We start from the raw sequence: 19546 nt of genomic DNA, 5'->3' as shown, positions 1-19546 counted from the left end.
AATTTTATTATCAATTTAATTTCTGTTTTTTGGAGGGTAGAAAAAGAAGCAAATCAGAAAATGGAAAGTTTCATCTTATCTCCCAGTTTTCTACTAATTTTAATGCCCATCTTTGCCATTGCTGCTGTCAAACAACTGTACAAAACATCTCCTGTTGCTGTTGTAATGACTAAAGGCAATGATTTGTGGCAAAGCACGGTTGCTACTTTAAATCGGATGAAAGTAAATAGAATTAGCACTGTGGATGTATGTGATTATCATTGCACAGTCCAGGAAAGTTGTCAACTCTACAAAATTCAGCATTCCCTATGTCCTATACAGCCTCTCAGGCAATGATCTCCAATTTCCCATTTGGCTGAAAATTGTTCTCGTACAAATCTTAATTTTAATATTGAAATTAGTTCATACAATTTACAAATAGAAGAGCACGCAATTACTTGTCATTTATGATTGGATTTCCCTGTGTGGTCAGACTATCATCAGGAGTGGGTGTAAAGGAGCTTTGAAATGGGCAGAGAGATTTTTGATGAATTTTTCCAATAATTATACAGGGCCTTGGTGAGACCACACCTGAAGTATAGTGTGCAGTTTCGGTCTCCTTACCTAAGAGAGGATATACTTGCTACAGAGGGAGTGCAGCGAAGGTTCAGCATACTGATTCCTGGGATGGCAGGACTGTTGTATGAGGAGAAATTGGGTCGACTCGGCCTGTATTCACTCGAGCTTAGAAGAATGAGAGGGGATCTAATTGAAACATACAAAATTCTAACAGGGCTAGACAGACTAGATACAGGGAGGATGTTTCCCCTGGCTGGGGCATCCAGAACGAGGTAGGACATTTAGGACTGAGATGAGGAGAAATTTCTTTACTCAGAGGGTGGTGAACCTGTGGAATTCTCTACCACAGAAGGCTGTGGAGGCCAAGTCACTGAATATATTTAAGAAGGAACTAGATAGATTTCTGGACACAAAAGGCATCAAGGGTTATGGGGAGAGAGCAGGAATATGGTATTGAGATAGAGGATCAGCCATGATCATATTGAATGGCGGAGCAGGCTCAAAGGGCTGAATGGCTCCTATTTTCTATGCTTCTATGTTTTGCTGTTGCTTTTTTAAAGGTTTTTTAATGATACATCCTGGGCTTTTTTTCATGTATGCTTTGTCTTTTGGCATGGTTTCAATGTTTCTGTAGAAACAAAAATAATTAGTTGCAAAATCCCCAGGAAGCCCACTATAATAGAAGCAAAGAAACATAGAAAATAGGAGCAGGAGTAGGCCATTCAGCCCTCCTGCATCCAGTCTGTCCAGCCCTATCAGAATTTTATGTTTCAATGAGATCCCCTCATTCTTCTAAACTCTAGTGAATACAGGCCTAGTCAACCTAATCTCTCATCATATGACAGTCCTGCCATCCCAGGAATCGGTCTGGTGAACCTTCACTGCACTCCCTCTGTGGCAAGTATAATCTTTCTTGGGTAAGGAGACCAAAACTGCACACAATACTCCAGGTGTCGTCTCACCAAGGCCCTGTATAATTGCAGTAAGACATCCTTGCTCCTGTACTCAATCCTCTTGCAATTAAGGCCAACATACCATTTGCCTTCCTAACTGCTTGCTGCACCTGCATGTTTGCTTTTAGTGATTGGTGTACAAGGGCACCCAGGTGCCTTTTGTACATCATTATTTTCCAATCTATCACCATTTAAATAATAATCTGCATTTCTGTTTTTCCTTCCGAAGTGGATAACTTCACATTTATTCACGTTATACTGCATCTGCCATGTATTTGCCCACTCACTCAACTTGTTTAAATCATCTTGAAGGCTCTTTGCATACTCCTCACAACTCACAATCCCACCTAGTTTTGTGTCGTCAGCAAACTTGGAAATATTATATTTAGTTCCCTCATCCAAATCATTGATCTATATTGTGAATAGCTGGGGCACAAGCACTGATCCCTGCGGTAGCCCACTAGTCACCGCCTGCCACCCTGAAAAAGACCCATTTATTCCTACTCTCTGTTTCCTGTCTGTTAACCAATTTTCAATCCATGCCAGTATATTACCCCCAATCCCATGTGCTTTAATTTTGCACACTATCCTCTTATGTGGGACTTTATCAAAGGCCTTCTGAAGATCCAAATACACCACATCCACTGGTTCTCCCTTATTTATTCTACCAGTTACATCCTTAAAAAAAACTCCAGTAGATTTGTCAAACACGATTTCCCTTTCATAAATCCATGTTGACTTTGTCTAATCCCGTTGATATTTTCTAAGTGTCCTGTTTTTACATCCTTTATAAAGACTCCAGCACTTTCCCTGCTACTGATGTTAGGCTAACTGGCCTTTAGTTCCCTGTTTTCTCTTTCCCTCCTTTTTTATATAGTGGGGTTACATTTGCCACCCTCCAATCTGCAGGGACTGTTCCATAATCTATAGAATTTTGGAAGATGACAATCAATGCATCCACTATTTCCATGGCTGCCTCTTTTAGTACTCTGAGATGCAGATTATCAGGCCCTGGGGATTTATCGGCTTTCAGTCCCCTTAATTTCTCCAGCACTTTTTTTACTAATACTAATTTCCTTTAATTCTCCTTCTCACTAGACCCTTGGTTCCCTAGCATTTCTGGGAAGTTATTTGTGTCCTCTTCCGTGAAGACAGAACCAAAGTATTTGTTTAATTGCTCTACCATTTCCCTGTTTCCCATTATAAATTCTCTCGTTTCTGACTGTAAGGGACCTACATTTGTCTTCACTAATCTTTTTCTTTTTACTTACTTGTAGAAGCTTTTACAGGCTGCTTTTATGTTCCTGGCAAGTTTACTCTCCTCCTCTATTTTTCCCCTCTTAATCAATCTCTTGGTCCTTTTTTGCTGAATTCTAAACTGCTCCCAATCCTCAGGCTTGCTACTTTTTCTGGCAACTTTTATATGACTCCTCTTTGGATGTAATGCTATCCTTAATTTCTTTTGTTAGCCATGGTTGAACCGTTTTTCCTTTTGTGTTCTTGTGCATTTACAAGACTTCATTAGAACAAGAAAATGATAAAAGAGGAGCAGATATAAAAGGGGTCTGTGAGAACACAAATGTTCACTCCAGCTCAGGGATCAAGAAAACATCCAACTGTGTGCTACAGAGGGCCATACAAGCTAGCAGAACAATTGAACATTAGTGATGAGGGTTGCTTTGAAAGTGCCCAAATTACATTATTTCTTGGTTGAAGTGGATATGATGAAAGAAAGAATGCCAAAGAGATTATCAGGCACAGAACTGGTATGATGCCCACCATTCTGCCCAGCAACCATATTGGCAGTGACTCCCTGGCCTCACAAGCAGGCATTGGTACACCTACTTGGCAATGACCGAGGGCAACTGGCTCCACAAGATCCAGGTCAGCAGCAAGCCAGTTGCACAGATGTACCATCAGTTGCATGGATACCTGTAGTCAACGCCCAACACTGGAACAGAATTGCTAGTTGCTAGCAAGGTCACCACTTCCTGCATCGTCTCTGCTCCATTGACTTCTAGGATGGCATAGGGAGCAAATGAAGTATCAGACAATAAGCTAGCCACACATGTATCAAACAGATGACTAATGCATTGGATTAACATGGCCAACACTTCTATCTCCTCTCTCACTGAAAGCAACAGGAGTTTGGCACAGCTGCTCAATTTCACCACACTGCTTAATTCTCAAAGTATGACCAACCAATTGAATCAAACATGACTGGGTTGCGAATTGGTTTCCCGTGAGGAATTGGTTTCTGCCTTAAGAACTACTGTGAGAGAGATCTTGGCAGAGTAGGTAAGATCTTTATGTGACCAGAGTTAGGGCTGGGGAGAAGTTAAGTCAGGGCAATCAAAAAAAAAGAAAACAAATAATAGTTGTTGATGCAGGATGTGAGCCATCCTGAATCCACAGAGTAACCAGGGAAAGTATGCCTGCATAAAGGGTTGGTTAGTTCAGTCACTGGAATCAGAGAAATTGTGAGATCAAGTAACTTATGCAAGGGTATCTTGAAGATTCTTTATCTGTGGGTGACCACTTCATGGAGAGGTGGCTTCGTCCAAGAGATATGAAGAAATGGGTGACTGTCTGCTGGACAAACAGGAAGAAAAGGGACGAGTACGAAGCCCCTGAGAAACTGGAATTGTCAAAATGTTCTAAGTGCTGGATATGAACAAAGATGGAATTACAGGGAAATGTAATGTTTCAGGCAGCAAGGGAGAAGAATGAAAATAGAAAAACAGGTGAGATATAGTGCTATGCGACTCTTTAATTAGGGGGATAGAAAACCACTTATACAACAGTGACCGAGAGTCCTGAATGGTATGTTGCTTCCCAGGTGTCAGTGTTTGAGATTAAACCCAGTGGGTAGGAGATTCTGCAAAAAGAGGGTGAATGGGCAGATGTTGTGGTTTATGTGGGAATCAGCGATATAGGAAAAGTGGGATGGAGATACTGCAAGAGGAGTTTTAAGAGGCAGATGAATGATTAAAGAGAAGGACCTCCAGGGTTGTAATCTCATATTACTCTCCATACCATGCATGGGACCAGTTAGGGAGAGACAGACAGATAAGGGAGATCAACACATAGCTTGAGACATGGTATAGAAAAAGAGAGTTTCACTTTATTGGGACATTGAGATTACTTCTGGTCAAGCGAAGGCTATATAAACGAAAGGTCATCGACCTGAAACGTTGGGCTTGATTTTCAAAGGGCGGCGGGATGGCAGCGGGGGGGGGGGGTTAAATGGGCGTGTGGGTAACCCATCGACGAAAATCTTACCGTTCCCCACGCAATCGCAAGTTAATTGGTGGCCCTTAATGTGGCTTCCGGGTTTGCCGTCCGAAAGCTGCACAGTGGGTGGACTGCGCACCCACATGACAGGCTATCAGCTGGAGCGGCTCTATTTAAAAGGCCGTTACTCCAAAGGCTTTTGCTGCAGTAAACACCAAAAAGGCACTCTGGAGCAGCACAGGGGCAAGGCTGCTCCAAGGTTTAATGATGCCTCACTTCAGCAGCTACTGGCCAGGAGGAGGAGCTGGGAAGTGTTTTACCTCACGGACGGAGGGAAGTGCCCTGCCTCTGCCACCAAGAAGACCTGGCTTGAGGTGGCAGAGGAGGTCATCAGTAGCAGCAATATCTCTCGCACCTGGGTCCAGTGCAGGAGTGCAGGAAGCACTTCAATGACCTAACTAGGTCAGCAAAAATGAGTCCACTTACTCTTTCTCCTGCATTCCGTGTTCCACATCACTGCCCCCACCCCGCAACTCATCCTGCACTGCCAAGACTACTCCATCACATCACTCCTCACACCCATTTAAGGGTCATCCTCAACTTACCTGCACTTCCTCACCTCCCCATTTGTCACCCCACCATTACCACTCACCCCAATCCTCATCCAATGTGATGAATCTGTCTCATACTCATCCTCTGATGCATCTGTTTCATGGTCAGCCTTACCCAAAGCAATGCATTCATCAGCTGGCTACTTCACCATCACTCACTCACACGTCTGTACTTTCTCCCCTTCTAGAAGAGAGCGCAAAATGTACGTGAGAGGGCGAGGACTGTAGGGGGGCCACAGCAAATAGTGGTCCTCACAGACGTGGAGCAGGAGTCGGTGGAGATCAGCCGCACCCTCGAGTGCCTGTCCATCGGGGACGCCGAGACTGGCACCCCACAAATGTCTGGTGACACAACTTTAACATTCATCACACACAACATGAATTGATGTTAACAATGCTTGCCATGTTGAAAACCTCAGTATGCTCATCGCAACATGACATATCTGTGATGATGCTTAATATTGCCTTCTGTTCTCTTACAGGCCCTTTAACGACCCCAATGATGGCAGATGGCGATTCCTCAGAGGAGCTCCCGGCATCTGAGAGTGCACTGTCACATCATAGCGAGCCATCCACCAGCGCAGATACTCACACCTCGGTGGGTCCTAGTAGTCAGTCAGTCAGTCAGTCGGGTTGGCACCTAGTGAGTTACCACACACAATTGAGCACGAGCAGACACAGGTGGCAGGGGCAGCTGCGGAGAATCCGCGTCGGTGGGCGCACCCCTCTCCAGGCTCTGCTCAGCTGGATGCAGATGCTGAACCCCAGGGGCCATCCTTTAAAAGGAGAATGATCAAGGGACAGCAGCGCATTTGCGAGGTACTGGAACATGTGCCACGCAAACTCTCCACAATAGTGCAGAGGACGGAGGAGTCCAACTCCTGCATTAGTGGAATGGCGGCACAGGTAAGTGTGGGAATGTCTGCGACGGAGAGAATGGCAGCCTCCATTCAGCTTCAAGTATGGCTCACAAATGAGTCCGTTCTGGCCCTGACAACGGTCGTTCGGACTCTGGGTGAACAACATTCTGCCGCTTTAAACAGGCAGACAGATACACTAGCACTGGCCTTACATAGCATCACATATGTCCTCCAAACTGTTGTCCAGCAGAGTGATAGGAGTGATGTGGTCCTGGCCCAGGGGAGGGATGATGGCGACAGGGGACAAGGAAGTGGGGACGCCACTCAAAGCGCTCCCACGTCTGACCCATTGCCCCCCTCTCAACCAGTACTTGCAATGCTGCCTCCTCTCCAGGTGGCCGAGTCAGCCCCTGCACAGGTGCAGGTGGAGCAGTCTTTGGAGGGGCCCTCACGAGCACCAAAACCCAGAGGGCATAGGCCAAAAGCATCTAAGCAGTCAGGGGAAGAATATGAGCAACCTGCTAATACCTCTGCTGCAGCCACAGGGGTGCCGCTTGAGGAGGCCCCATCCACATCTGCCATCCACATTGAGGAGGAGGAGGAGGATGATGAGCTCATGGCCAGAGCAGTGGCTCACCTGGCTGCTTGTGAGGCCAGGGAGTCACTGATATGTGAACGGTTCTCCTAACATCATGTAGAAGCGGTAGGAAGAGAGAGGCTAAGGTTTTGTGAGCACAAAGGGTATGCACGAGGGTGTCTGACAGGTTGTCATGTTTTCCATTTATATTTGTTTTTTGTTATTAAATGTTATCATTCTCACCACTACTGCCACGTCTTGCCCATTCTTGACTAGCTTTTGTCATGGCACCCTTTCATGAGCTTCACCATGAACGGCGACACTTGATGCCACCCATTGGGTCACTTGACAGTGGGCGTATGTGTAGTTGCAGGACTGTTTTGTGCAGGGACGGGGGAGGGGGTGGCTGGTATTGATGCTGCTCTTTCCAGATGGCCTGAGGACTGGACTCTTCACGCTTTCTGATGCTAGGAGAACCGTTCGCATATCAGTGACTCCCTGGCCTCACAAGCAGCCAGGTGAGCCGCTGCTCTGGCCATGAGTTCATCACCACCACCATCATCCTCCTCCTCCTCCTCAATGTGGATGGCAGATGTGGATGTGGCCTTCTCAAGAGGCACCCCTCTCTATTGTGCCATGTTGTGCAGGACAGAACACACTACTATAATGCGTCCCACTCCGTCTGGTGCGTATTGAAGCGCTCCCCCAGAACGATCAAGGCACCTAAATTGCATCTTGAGCAGCCTTATAGTATGCTCAATTGTAGACCTGGTGGCGATGTGGCTGTCGTCGTATAGACGCTGTTGCTCGGTGATGGGGTTCCTCAGAGGTGTCATGAGCCACATGTGCCGAGGAGCCAGCCCTTAAGGGTGTTCGGTGCATGGAAGAGCCCCGGGAAGTTGGATTCCCTCAGGATGAAGGAACTGTGGCAACTGCCAGGGAATCTGATGCATACGTGAAGGAATCTTTTGTAGTGGTCGCAAACTAGCTGAATGTTGATGGAGCGATACCCCTTTCTGTTGATGAACAGTCCTGGCTCATGTGGAGGTGCTTGGATTGCTATAGCTATATGGGTGCAATCGATTGTACGCTGTACCCGTGGGAAGCCAGCCACAGAGTGGAATCCCTCTACCCTCTCTGTCTGGCTGAGGTCGTCCACGGGGAAGGTGACATAGTGCGAGGCCCTGCGAAACAAGCAGTCGGTGATCTACCTTATGCACTTGTGTGCAGATGACTGAGAGACCCCGGCAATGTCCCCGGTGACACCCTGGAATGATCCGGAGGCGAAGAAGTTGAGGGCAGTAATGATTTTGACAGTGAGGGGTAACAAGATACCGCCAGGCCCAGCTGGGAGCAGCTCTGCATGAAGGAGGCTGCAGATGTCTGTGACCATCTGGCGACACACTCTCAGCCTCCGTATGTACTGCTCCTCAGAGAGGTCCAGGAAGCTGAGCCTCGGTCTGTGGGCCCTCTGGCGAGGGTAGTGCTTCCTGCGACGTCGCTCTCTCTGTTGCCCTCTGTGCTTTTGTGCAGGTGCCTGCGGCGCAGCACTGTGTTGTGGAGCTCCAAGTGGCAGAAGTGCACGCTGTGCCTGGTGAGGATGGTGATGTTGCTTGTCCTCGGATGCAGTGGTGAATGCAGCCATGGAGCCGCCACCCCCCCCCCTCCAAATCCTGATGGTGTCAGCATGAAGGGGTCTGAAAAGTTGGTAAATATGTGTCAATAGGAGAATTCTAAGTGGAAATTAAGAATTTTCAGTGTAAACACAAAGATCTCAATAGGAATCAGGGGGAAAACTCTCCAGTGGCTGGAGTCATACCTAGCACAACGGAAGATGGTAGTGGTTGTTGGAGGCCAATCATCTCAGCCCCAGGACATTGCTGCAGGAGCTCCTCAGGGCAGTGTCCTCGGCCCAACCATCTTAGCTGCTTCATCAATGATCTTCCCTCCATCATAAGGTCAGAAATGGGGATCTTCGCTGATGATTGCACAGTGTTCAGTTCCATTCGCAGCGCCTCAGATAATGAAGCAGTCCGTGCCCGCATGCAGCAAGACCTGGACAACATCCAGGATTGGGTTGATAAGTGCCAAGTGACATTAGTGCCAGGCAATGACCATCTCCAACAAGAGAGTGTCTAACCACCTCCCCTTGACATTCAACGGCAATACCATCGCCGAATCCCCCACCATCAACATCCTGGGGGTCACCATTGACCAGAAACATAACTGGACCAGCCATATAAATACTGTAGCTACAAGAGCAGGTCAGAGGCTGGGTATTCTGCGGCGAGTGACTCACCTCCTGACTCCCCAAAGCCTTTCCACCATCTACAAGGCACAAATCAGGAGTGTGATGGAATACTCTCCACTTGCCTGGATGAATGCAGCTCCAACAACACTCAAGAAGCTCAACACCATCCAGGACAAGGCAGCCCGCTTGATTGGCACCCCATCCACCACCCTGAATATTCACTCCCTTCACCACCGGCGCACTGTGGCTGCAGTGTGTACCATCCACATGATGCACTGCAGCAATTCACCAAGGCTTCTTTGACAGCACTTCCCAAACCCACGACCTCTACCACCTAGAAGGACAATGGCAGCAGGCACATGGGAACAACACCACCTGCACCCTCCAAGTCAGACACCATCCCGACTTGAAAATATATCGCCGTTCCTTCATCGTCGCTGGGTCAAAATCCAGGAACTCCCTTCCTAATGACACTGTGGGAGAACCTTCATCACATGGACTGTAGTGGTTCAAGAAGGCGGTTCACCACCACCTTCTCAAGGGCAATTAGGGATGGGCAATAAATGCTGGCCTTGCCAGCGACGCCGACATCCCATGAACGAATTTTTTAAAAAACAGCACCCGGCAGCAAGAAAGACCTGGGGGAGGATAGGCATGCTTACACGTCCTCACCCCCATTGAGGAGACAGTGCTATCCATTATTGGATGGGCCGTCGCTGAGGCCGTGGCCACTGGCAGTGCTGGATTTATCGATGATGAGGGTCTCTGCATACCTAATTCTCCTTCTCGCTCCCCATTTCTCTCTCAGCCCACAATCTTTTCTGACTCACGTGCTGCAGATGATGTAAGCACTCATGTCTTACTTTCTCCTCTTCCCCCATCACAACTCAACCCATGTCCCTTTGTCATTTCAGATACCCAAGAACTGGAACCAGCACAATCAGAGGAAGCAGAGGAAGATGACATTGATGATGCAGACACACCGTCACTTGATCTTACACTCTCAGCCACCAGCTAAGATACTGACATTGCACGTACTTTAGAGGCTAGGATAGGGGAGGGATCTGCACATGTTGAGACACCGGGCACAAGTGCGCAGGAGCCAGGGCGCAAGGAACGGATAGCGCAGGTGCCAGTTTGTCGGAAGGTGAGGTCACACTAGTTCTGCTGTAGAGGAGTTAGATGATGACTTTAATGGGCCAGGCTACAGAAGGCAGCTAATGGGCGTACAACCAAATACAGCCAAATTCTTTGTGCGTAGGCTTTCTAGTGCACCATGTCAAGGGGCATGGAGGAGTCCAGCTCCAACTTGGCCCAGGGCTTTGTGCAGAACTTGGAGCCCATCCTTTCCCACATGCTCACCTGTGGAACCCACTATGATGCAACGTCAGATGATCGATGTCACAGCTTCCATTGCAGCACAAACATCTGCCATCAAAGATCTGACTGCTGCTTTGGAAGCTCAGACTGCTGCTATCATGGCTCTGGTGTTCCACTGTGGAACGGGACTTCCAGGGGTTCACAGCAGTCCAGCAATCTCTTTTCCAGCAGATCACCAGGGTTGCTGAGGTGCCACCCCGGGAGAGTGGCAGTGGCGCCTTGGAAGACGAACCTGCTGTCCTCTCTTAGGATAGAACCGTAGAGTGGTTATGGCACGGAAGGCGGCCTTTCGGTGTGTTGAGTCCGTGCCAGCTCTCTGCAAGAGCAATCCAGCTAGTCCCACTCCCCCGCCCTATCCCCGTAGCCTTGCAAATTTTTTCCCCTTCAAGTACTTATCAAACTCCCTTTTGAAAGCCACAGTTTAATCTGCCTCCGCCACCACCTCAGGCAGTGCATTCCAGATCACAACCACTCACTGTGTTAAAAAAGGTTTTTCTCATATCGCCTTTGATTCTTTTGCCAATCACCTTAAATCTATGTCTTCTGGTTCTTGATCCCTCCAGTCACACAAAGCTTTTACCATGAAAACCATTTTTATCCCATTTCTTCTTTCCTTGTGAGGCCATACCACCTGTGGCTCATAGGCTGGGTAACCTACTCTCAGGCTTCCATCAATGCCAGCAAGCAGGAGATGTGAAGCCGCAGTCTGGCAATGACTCTCAGTTCGAGACTGCCTCCTGTATGTACATTAGTGCTTGGTTTCCCCACAGCAGCTCACTACAGCAGCACCCCGGAGATCAGCAACTCAGGGGCAGGGGTTTCAAACCTCAGTCATTCTCTCCACCATCGTTTTGCTCTTTCTTTTCTTCCTCAGAGATCTGATTCTTTTCTACAGTCGCAAAGCTGCCAGCCAGCCTTCAATGCCTCCCTGAAGTGACCATTCTTCAGGCGTGAGCCCAGACAAGCAGCAAGCTAGTCGAGTGTGGAGCCCAATATTGTCCTCATCTAATATCCACACACATGCACTTTCCAGGAATCACTGGCTGACTTTGCCCTTAACTATCCCCAGGGTATCTGGGCCAATTGTGGTGGCCCTAAAGCCACCCTGGCTCAGAGCTGCTGGGCATAGCTCACTTACATGTTGTGTTTATGGGGGAGGCTGCAGCATTCTTGCTTCTACCCCTGCCATTCCGCCAGTGTCCTTGCTGTTGCCTGTCAGCCAGCTAGGCCAGACTGTTGCAGCCCATGCCAAGATAGTGCAGTCTGAAGCTGGGTCCTTCTGGCCCAGAGCTGCTCGAGGTCATCCTCCAAGGGCCATCTGCACGCTCCTTCATTGAAGGTCAGGAGCCTTCCACCACCCATGCTCTAGCCACTGGGGATGCAAGTTATAGGAGCTCTAGGAAAGGTAAAGGCACACGAATGACAGGCACTAAGGGAATGCACAAGGGTGAACCTTATCAGTTTATTTGAATCATTTCATGTGTAAATCTATAAATGTGGTTATGAATTTGTATTTGGTGTTGGATTTCATTTCTGCGATAAGCTGAGGAAGGAAGCATTGTGTAATCATAAGGAGGACATTTTGATGGTCATGTGGGAGAGGAAAGGCACGGAGTGTGGGCCTGTTGATGAATGGGGAGGTGTCGTTGAGGTTACTGGTATCGCTTATTAATAATCTGATCACGCAGAGCTCGGGCAGACTGGGCCTGTCTACCTTGTTACCTCCTCCTCCTCCTCCCCCTCCCTCTTCTAGCAGCTTGTCCTGCTCTGCATAGCCTCTCTGCATACTCCCAGTCATGCTCAATTCTCAGAGGAAGCCCTAGCAGGCCACCCATGTCTGGAAGCAACTTTCGTCAGCACACTATTTTAAATGCTACTAACAGTACTGCAAGACCAGCCAGACCACTCCATATAATATTGCAACTTTCTTCAAGTTTAGGAAACTTCCACAAACACGCACAATTGTATCAGCATCCAGAATAATGAATCCAGCAACTAACCTATAACTCCTACATGATCCCTTTAAATAGCGCTGGGTGGGGGAGGTCCTTCATGCCTGTTCAGCTGTGCGAGGTTAAGGCAGTGAGTTGGATGGAGCATCGAGTTCCAAAATGCTGCCGGCTGCTTCAAATCAGCATTGCACACTGATTTACGTCATAATCTCCCTACGTTTGTTAGGTGTGCGTACACAGCCGCCTTTACCAAGATGGCGTCCTGTGCACTTCATGTCGTAAGTGTGCATGCGCATCTTGGATGCCATTTTTGGGGTTAAGAGTCCACGTAGCGCCTACACAACGGCTGCTACAGCACCCAATTTCACCTCCCATGTGTTTTAGGATGGGCAGAGAAAGAACAATGGGGATGGAGTGGTGTTGTTTTCAAGGAGATATTATCTGGAACTGATAAAAATGTTGTTGTATCTGTCTTCACAGTAGAAGACACAAAAAACATACCAGTGCCTAATGAGAGTGAGGAACTTTAAAGTAATTAATATTAGTGAAGAAAAAGCTCTGGAGAAATTAATGGGACTAAAGCCAACAAATCCCCTAGACCTGATGGCCTACATCCTAGGGTTTTAAAAGAGGCGGCTGCGGAGATACTGGATGCATTGGTTGTGATCTTCCAAAATTCCCTAGATTCTAGAACGGCCCCAGTGGATTGGAAGATAGCAAATGTAACACCGCTATTCAAGAAAGGAGGGAGAGAGAAAATAGGGAACGATAGGCCAGTTAATCTGACATCAGTTGTCGGGAAAATGCTAGAATCCATTATTAAGGATGTAGTAACAGGGCACCTCGAAAATCATAATATGATTAGGCAGAGTCAACATGGTTTTATGAAAGGGAAATTGTGTTTGACGAATCTATTAGAGTTTTTTGAAGATATAACTAGCAGGGTAGATAACAGGGGAACCAGTGGATGTAATATATTTGGATTTTCAAAAGGCATTCGATAAGGTGCCACACGAAAGGTTGTTACACAAGATAAGAGCTCATGGGGTTGGGGGTAATATGGATAGAGAGTAGGAATAAACAGGTCATTTTGAGGTCGGCGGGCTGTAACTAGTGGGTGCCGTAAGGATCGGTGCTTGGGCCTCAGATATTTACAATCTATATTCATGACTTCGATGATGGGACCGAGTGTAATGTATCCAAGTTTGCTTACGATACAAAGCTAGGTGGGAAAGTAAGCTGTGAAGAGGACACAAAGAGTCTGCAAAGTGATATAGACAGGTTAAGTGAGTGGGCAAGAAGGTGGCAGATGGAGTATAATGTGGGGAAATGTGAGGTTATTCATTTTGGTAGGAAGAATAGAAAAACAGAATATTTTTTAAATGGTGAGAAACTATTAAATGTTGGTGTTCAGAGGGATTTGGGTGTCCTTGTACACGAAACACAAAACGTTAACATGCGGATACAGCAAGCAATTAGGAAGGCAAATGGTATGTTGGCCTTTATTGCAAGGGAGTTGGAGCATAAGAGCAAGGAAGTCTTGCAGTAGTTCTACATGGCTTTCGTGAGACCACACCTAGAGTACTGTGTTCAGTTTTGGTCTCCTTACCTAAGGAAGGTTTTACTTGCCTCAGAGTGGTGCAATGAAGTTTCACCAGATTGATTCCTGGGATGAAAGGGTTGTCCTATGAGGAAAGATTGAGTAGAATGGGCCTATACTCTGTAGAGTTTAAAAGAATGAGAGGGTGATCTCTTTGAAACATATAAGATTCTGAGAGGGCTTGACAGGGTAAATGCTGAAAGGCTGCTTCCCCTGGCTGGAGAGTCTAAAACTAGGGGTCATAGTCTCAGGATAAGGGGTCGGCCGTTTAGGACTAAGATGAGGAGAAATTTCTTCAATCAGAGGGAAGTGATTCTTTATAATTCTCTACCCCAGAGGGCTGTGGATGCTGAATCGTTGTGTATATTCAAGGCTGCGATCAATAGATGTTTGGACTCAAAGGAATCAAGAGATATGGGGATCGGGCAGGAAAGTGGAGCTGAGGTCGAAGATCAGCAATCATCTTATTGAATGGCGGAGCAGGCCTGAGGGGCTGTATGGCCTACCCTGCTCCTATTTCTTATGTTCTTATGTTAGAATTATGAATGTAGGAAAATGACAGACAGGAAAAGACCAGCTGGTCCATCAAGCCTATCTCATACCATTATGGTGCAACTCAACACCATCAGCTCCCAACTCCCCCACTCACCAGCAGCCACATAATCTCCTGGGAGAGGCAAAAGAACCCAAGGCCAATTCAGGGGGAAAAAATCTGAGAAATTCTTCTCCGACCTCTGAAGACGATCAAGCAGGTTCTAGGAGACCACGGTGGCCTAGAGACACATTACTCAATACCCCACCTACCTTTTGTATGCTGTGATATCAGCCACAGTTAGGAACTCATCTAGCTCCCTCTTGAATGCTCGCAGCAAATCCACATTCACTCCATGAGCCGGCAAAGATATTAATGCTGTAAAATTCGAGGGTAGTTCTCCCGGATTCTCGGTGTAACATTGGTGGGAGATGCTAGAACCCGCAGAGAAATTGTGTAAAAGGCTGCTTTGCGTCAGTCTCCCACTGATGTTAGGGTGGGAGATTGGGAGAACCCCTGTGGAATTTCCAGGCTTGAGTTTTTTTTGTTGGACTTAGAAATCAGAAAATGGAAAAGTTATAGATAGGAATAAACTCTAAGCCATCAAATAATCTAAAGGAGATAGATGTGATGCCATGGGAGGCCACAAATGGATGAGTGCTAGGTCGTCATGAGGATTTCAGTCTTCTCTACATTAATTGGGATATACAAATGGGAACATGTGTGTGTGAATGGGAATTTAATTAAGTTATAAGGGACTTGTTCCTAAAAAAGCATATGCAGGAAACTACAAGGGAGAGTGTGATATTTGATTTGGTATTGAGCAATGAGGAGGCATCATGAGAAGTCAAGTATTAGAAAGGGAACAACTGTGTACTAGTGACCTTGATATTGTTACTTTCAGGGTGGAGATAAGAATGGAATGTAAAACGTAGCCTATAAAGAAGCTTAATTTTAAACAAGCTAACTTTGAGAGTATGAGGGCATGTATGAAAAAATTAAAATGGAAGGAAATATCTAGAGAAAAGGATCTGGACAAAAAATAGGTAAGATTTAAAGGGATATTTATCTTTAATGCAAAACAATTTATCCCTGAATTACATCATGCGCAAAATAAAATAGAAACAGCTGGAGAAGCAGAACGTGTACAACATTTTAAAATGCACAGGAAAGAAATAGGATAGGGAGTTTTTCAAAGACAAGCTGAGAAATGTGAGAAAATTGATGAGACTCTAAAAACAGCACAGGCAGCATGCAGCTGCAAACATAAAGGAGAACAGCAAAGCCTTCTTCAAATATATCAGAGGCAAGCAGAGAGACATTGGTCCAGAAAGGAATGACAATGGGGAGGTGCTAAGTGAGGAATGGGATATTGCTGAAATACTAAACCACTACTTTGCAAACATGTTCACAAATGAAATAGGGAAGAATTGCTAAGGGAGATCTATGCATAGCTTGAGACATGGTATAGATACCTGGGATGGAAGTTGTCAGAGCCCAGAGTCTTATCCACATTGAGCTCCTGCAATTTCTCCATTACATCCTCTCTTGTGTTTAAGGGTTTGCCACCTGTACTCACCATTAAACCATTTCCTTAGTTTTGGAAATTATCCCTGACCTACATTGGCTCCTGGTCCCGGAACGCCTCGATTTGAAAATTCTCATCCTTGTTTTCAAATCCGTCCATGGCCTCGCCCCTCCCTATCTCTGTAACTTCCTCCAGCTCTACAACCCTCCGAGATCTCTGCGTTCCTTCAATTCTTGCTACTTGCGCATCCCCGATTTTAATCGCTCCATCATTGGCGGCCGTGCCTTCAGCTGCCTAGATCCTAAGCTCTGGAATTACGACCCTAAACCTCTCTGCCTCTCTACCTCTCCAGCCTCCTTTCCGACGTCCTTACAACCTACCTCTTTGACCAAGCATTTGGTCACCTGTCCTAATACCTCCTTTTGTGGCTCAGTGTCAAATTTAGTTTGAAAATCGCTCCAGTGAAGTGCCTTGGGACGTTTTACTACGTTAAAGACGCTATATAAATGCAAGTTGTTGTTGTTATTGGTATGACCTGCTATTAAAGACTTTGTCCCAAGTCCCATCTGTCTACCTCTTGCCTTGACATTGGAGATTTCACTATTTTAATTATGCATTTATGATCAATCATTGTCACCAATAAATCACAAAACAGCAGGCTGTGCCTATTATAAGGGGTATACGACAAAGAACTGTCGTTTTAAAGTATGTCTGCATAACAGACTTTTCCAGAAATTAAATGCAAGCTATTTTTCATTAATCCTGCATTAATAATATCACAATTATTAATTCCCAGGAGTGACTCTCATTCCACAATGGAGCCACTACCCACTCTGACAGCCAGTCAAAAATGAAGTGAATTAAACTACCTCGTAAAATTGACAGCATATGTATGGATTATCAATAAAATGAAATATGCTATTATTCATGATTTTAAGCAGCAATCTAGTATCAGGGCGCACTATCAAGATTTATCATGGCATCTGCACCCTTTAATTAAATTGTTGTCATGTAGCCACTTGCAGGATTCCATTATTCTATTAAAGATCATTTTGAAAAGACGGAGTTGTCTCTATTTTGAGGAACAGAGGATGGTGTTTAGGCTTAACGTTAATAATAATTCCTCTGCGCTGATCAATCTTTTCAATAACTGTTTACCAAAACATGCAGGCACCAGTGGATTCCCAGAAAGTGTGGAAGAAGGTGCCGTGGTCCCTACATCCCGTAAAACACTTCTGTAGAACTGCAAGGTTCAATTCATTGGACTATACACCCACCAGCTCAACAAACTGATCAAGACCGTCGATCCAGACCTTCAAAGCATCCGACGTGCTCTCATCCCACGTACTCCCCGCGTGGGAGATTTCTACTGCCTCCCAAAGATACACAAAGCCAACACACCCGGACGTCCTATCGCATCAGGCAACGGAACCCTGTGTGAGAACCTCTCTGGATACGTCGAGGGCATCCTGAAACCCATCGTACAGGGAATCCCCAGCTTCTGTCGCGACACTACAGACTTCCTACAAAAACTCAGCACCCACGGACCAGTTGAACCAGGAACACTTCTCACCACGATGGACGTCTCGGCACTCTACACCAGTATCCCCCACGATAACGGCATCGCTGCAACAGCCTCAGTACTCAACACCAACAACAGCCAATTTCCAGACGCCATCCTACAACTCATCCGCTTCATCCTGGATCACAATGTCTTCACCTTCGATAACCAGTTCTTTACCCAAACACACGGAACAACCATGGGGACCAAATTCGCACCCCAATACGCCAACATTTTCATGCACAAGTTCGAGCACGACTTCTTCACTGCACAGGATCTCCAACCAACGCTATACACCAGATACATCGACGACATTTTCTTCCTATGGACCCACGGCAAAGAATCACTGAAGAGACTACACGATAACATCAACAAGTTCCATCCCACCATCAAACTCACCATGGACTACTCCTCAGAATCGGTTTCTTTCTTGGACACACAAATCTCCATCAAAGACGGGCACCTCAGCACCTCACTCTACTGCAAGCCCACGGACAACCTCACGATGCTCCACTTTTCTGGCTTCCACCCCAACCACATCAAAGAGGCCATCCCCTATGGACAGGCCCTACGAATACACAGGATCTGTTCAGACGAGGAGGAACGCGATGGACACCTACAGACGCTGAAAGACGCCCTCGTAAGAACGGGATATGACGCTCGACTTGTCGATCGACAGTTCCGACGGGCCACAGCGAAGAATCGCATAGACCTCCTCAGAAGACAAACACGGGACGTAACCAACAGAGTACCCTTCGTCGTCCAGTACTTCCCCGGAGCGGAGAAACTACACCATGTTCTCCGCAGCCTTCAACATGTCATCGATGACGACGAACACCTCGCTAAGGCCATCCCCACGCCTCCACTACTCGCCTTCAAACAGCCACCCAACCTCAAACAGACCATTGTTCGCAGCAAATTACCCAGCTTTCAGGAGAACAGCGTCCACGACACCACACAACCCTGCCACGGCAACCTCTGCAAGACATGCCAGATCATCGACATGGATACCACCATCACACGAGAGGACACCACCCACCAGGTACATGGTTCATACTCCTGTTACTCGGCCAACGTTGTCTACCTCATACGTTGTAGGAAAGGATGCCCCGGAGCATGGTACATTGGTGAGGCCATGCAGACACTGCGACAACGGATGAACGGACACCGCGCAACAATCGCCAGACAGGAGGGTTCCCTCCCAGTCGGGGAACACTTTAGCAGTCAAGGACATTCAGCCACTGATCTTCGGGTCAGTGTTCTCCAAGGCGGCCTTCGAGACACACGACAACGCAAAATCGTCAAGCAGAAGTTGATAGCCAAGTTCCGCACCCATGAGGACGTCCTCAACTGGGATCTTGGGTTCATGTCACACTACACATAACCCCACCAGCAAAAATGGAAAAAAAAGTTATGTGTTTTAATATTCTCTCTCTCTCTCTCTGCCATTTGGGTCTCTTTCTTTCTGTCTGTGTAATTGACACAATGTATATCCAGTGTACTGGGACGTGCTGTTCTCCGTGACTGGCCTGTTTGAACAACAACGACACCTTTTGATTGGTGTGATGCTGTCCCAGCCTAATATAAGTTATGCGATTTGAGAATCTTTCACTCATTCACCTGACGAAGGGGATAATCTCCGAAAGCTTGTGATTTTAAAATAAAATTGTTGGACTATAACCTGGTGTTGTAAGATTCCTTGTATTTAACAAGGAAGAAGATGCTACCAAGGTCACAGTAAGTGAAGACGTAGTTGAGAAACTGGATGGGCTAAAAATTGATAAAGAAGAGGTAATAGAAAGGCTAGCTGTACTTAAAAGTAGATAAGTCACCCGGTCCGGATGGGATGCATCCTAGGTTGCTGAGGGAAGTAAGGTTAGAAATTGCGGAGGTACTGGCCATAATCTTCCAATCATCCTTAGCTACGGGGGTGGTGCCAGCGGACTGGA

The 19546-nt window shown here is 46.7% G+C and overlaps 1 protein-coding gene across 2 annotated transcripts in view; it reads left to right on the top strand.

Annotated features, from left to right (window-relative positions):
- LOC137322479 (uncharacterized) overlaps window positions 1-19277 on the top strand; it is a 38670-nt gene extending 19393 nt beyond the window's left edge. Inside the window, exons 2-3 of one of the 2 annotated variants that reach the window (XM_067985398.1) lie at window positions 9959-10191; window positions 17207-19277. In XM_067985398.1, coding sequence (XP_067841499.1) covers window positions 17614-18981 — 1368 coding nt within the window. In that variant the 5' untranslated portion in view covers window positions 9959-10191; window positions 17207-17613 and the 3' untranslated portion in view covers window positions 18982-19277. The remainder of the gene's footprint in view (window positions 1-9958; window positions 10192-17206) is intronic. The other variant, XM_067985399.1, reaches the window with a different exon arrangement.
- The last annotated feature ends 269 nt before the right edge of the window (window positions 19278-19546 follow it).

Source organism: Heptranchias perlo, chromosome 6, assembly GCF_035084215.1.
Source record: "Heptranchias perlo isolate sHepPer1 chromosome 6, sHepPer1.hap1, whole genome shotgun sequence".
Classification (NCBI taxonomy): Eukaryota; Metazoa; Chordata; class Chondrichthyes; order Hexanchiformes; family Hexanchidae; genus Heptranchias; species Heptranchias perlo.
Note: the sequence above shows the minus strand (reverse complement) of the source record. Positions and strands in the feature narration are given on the sequence as shown.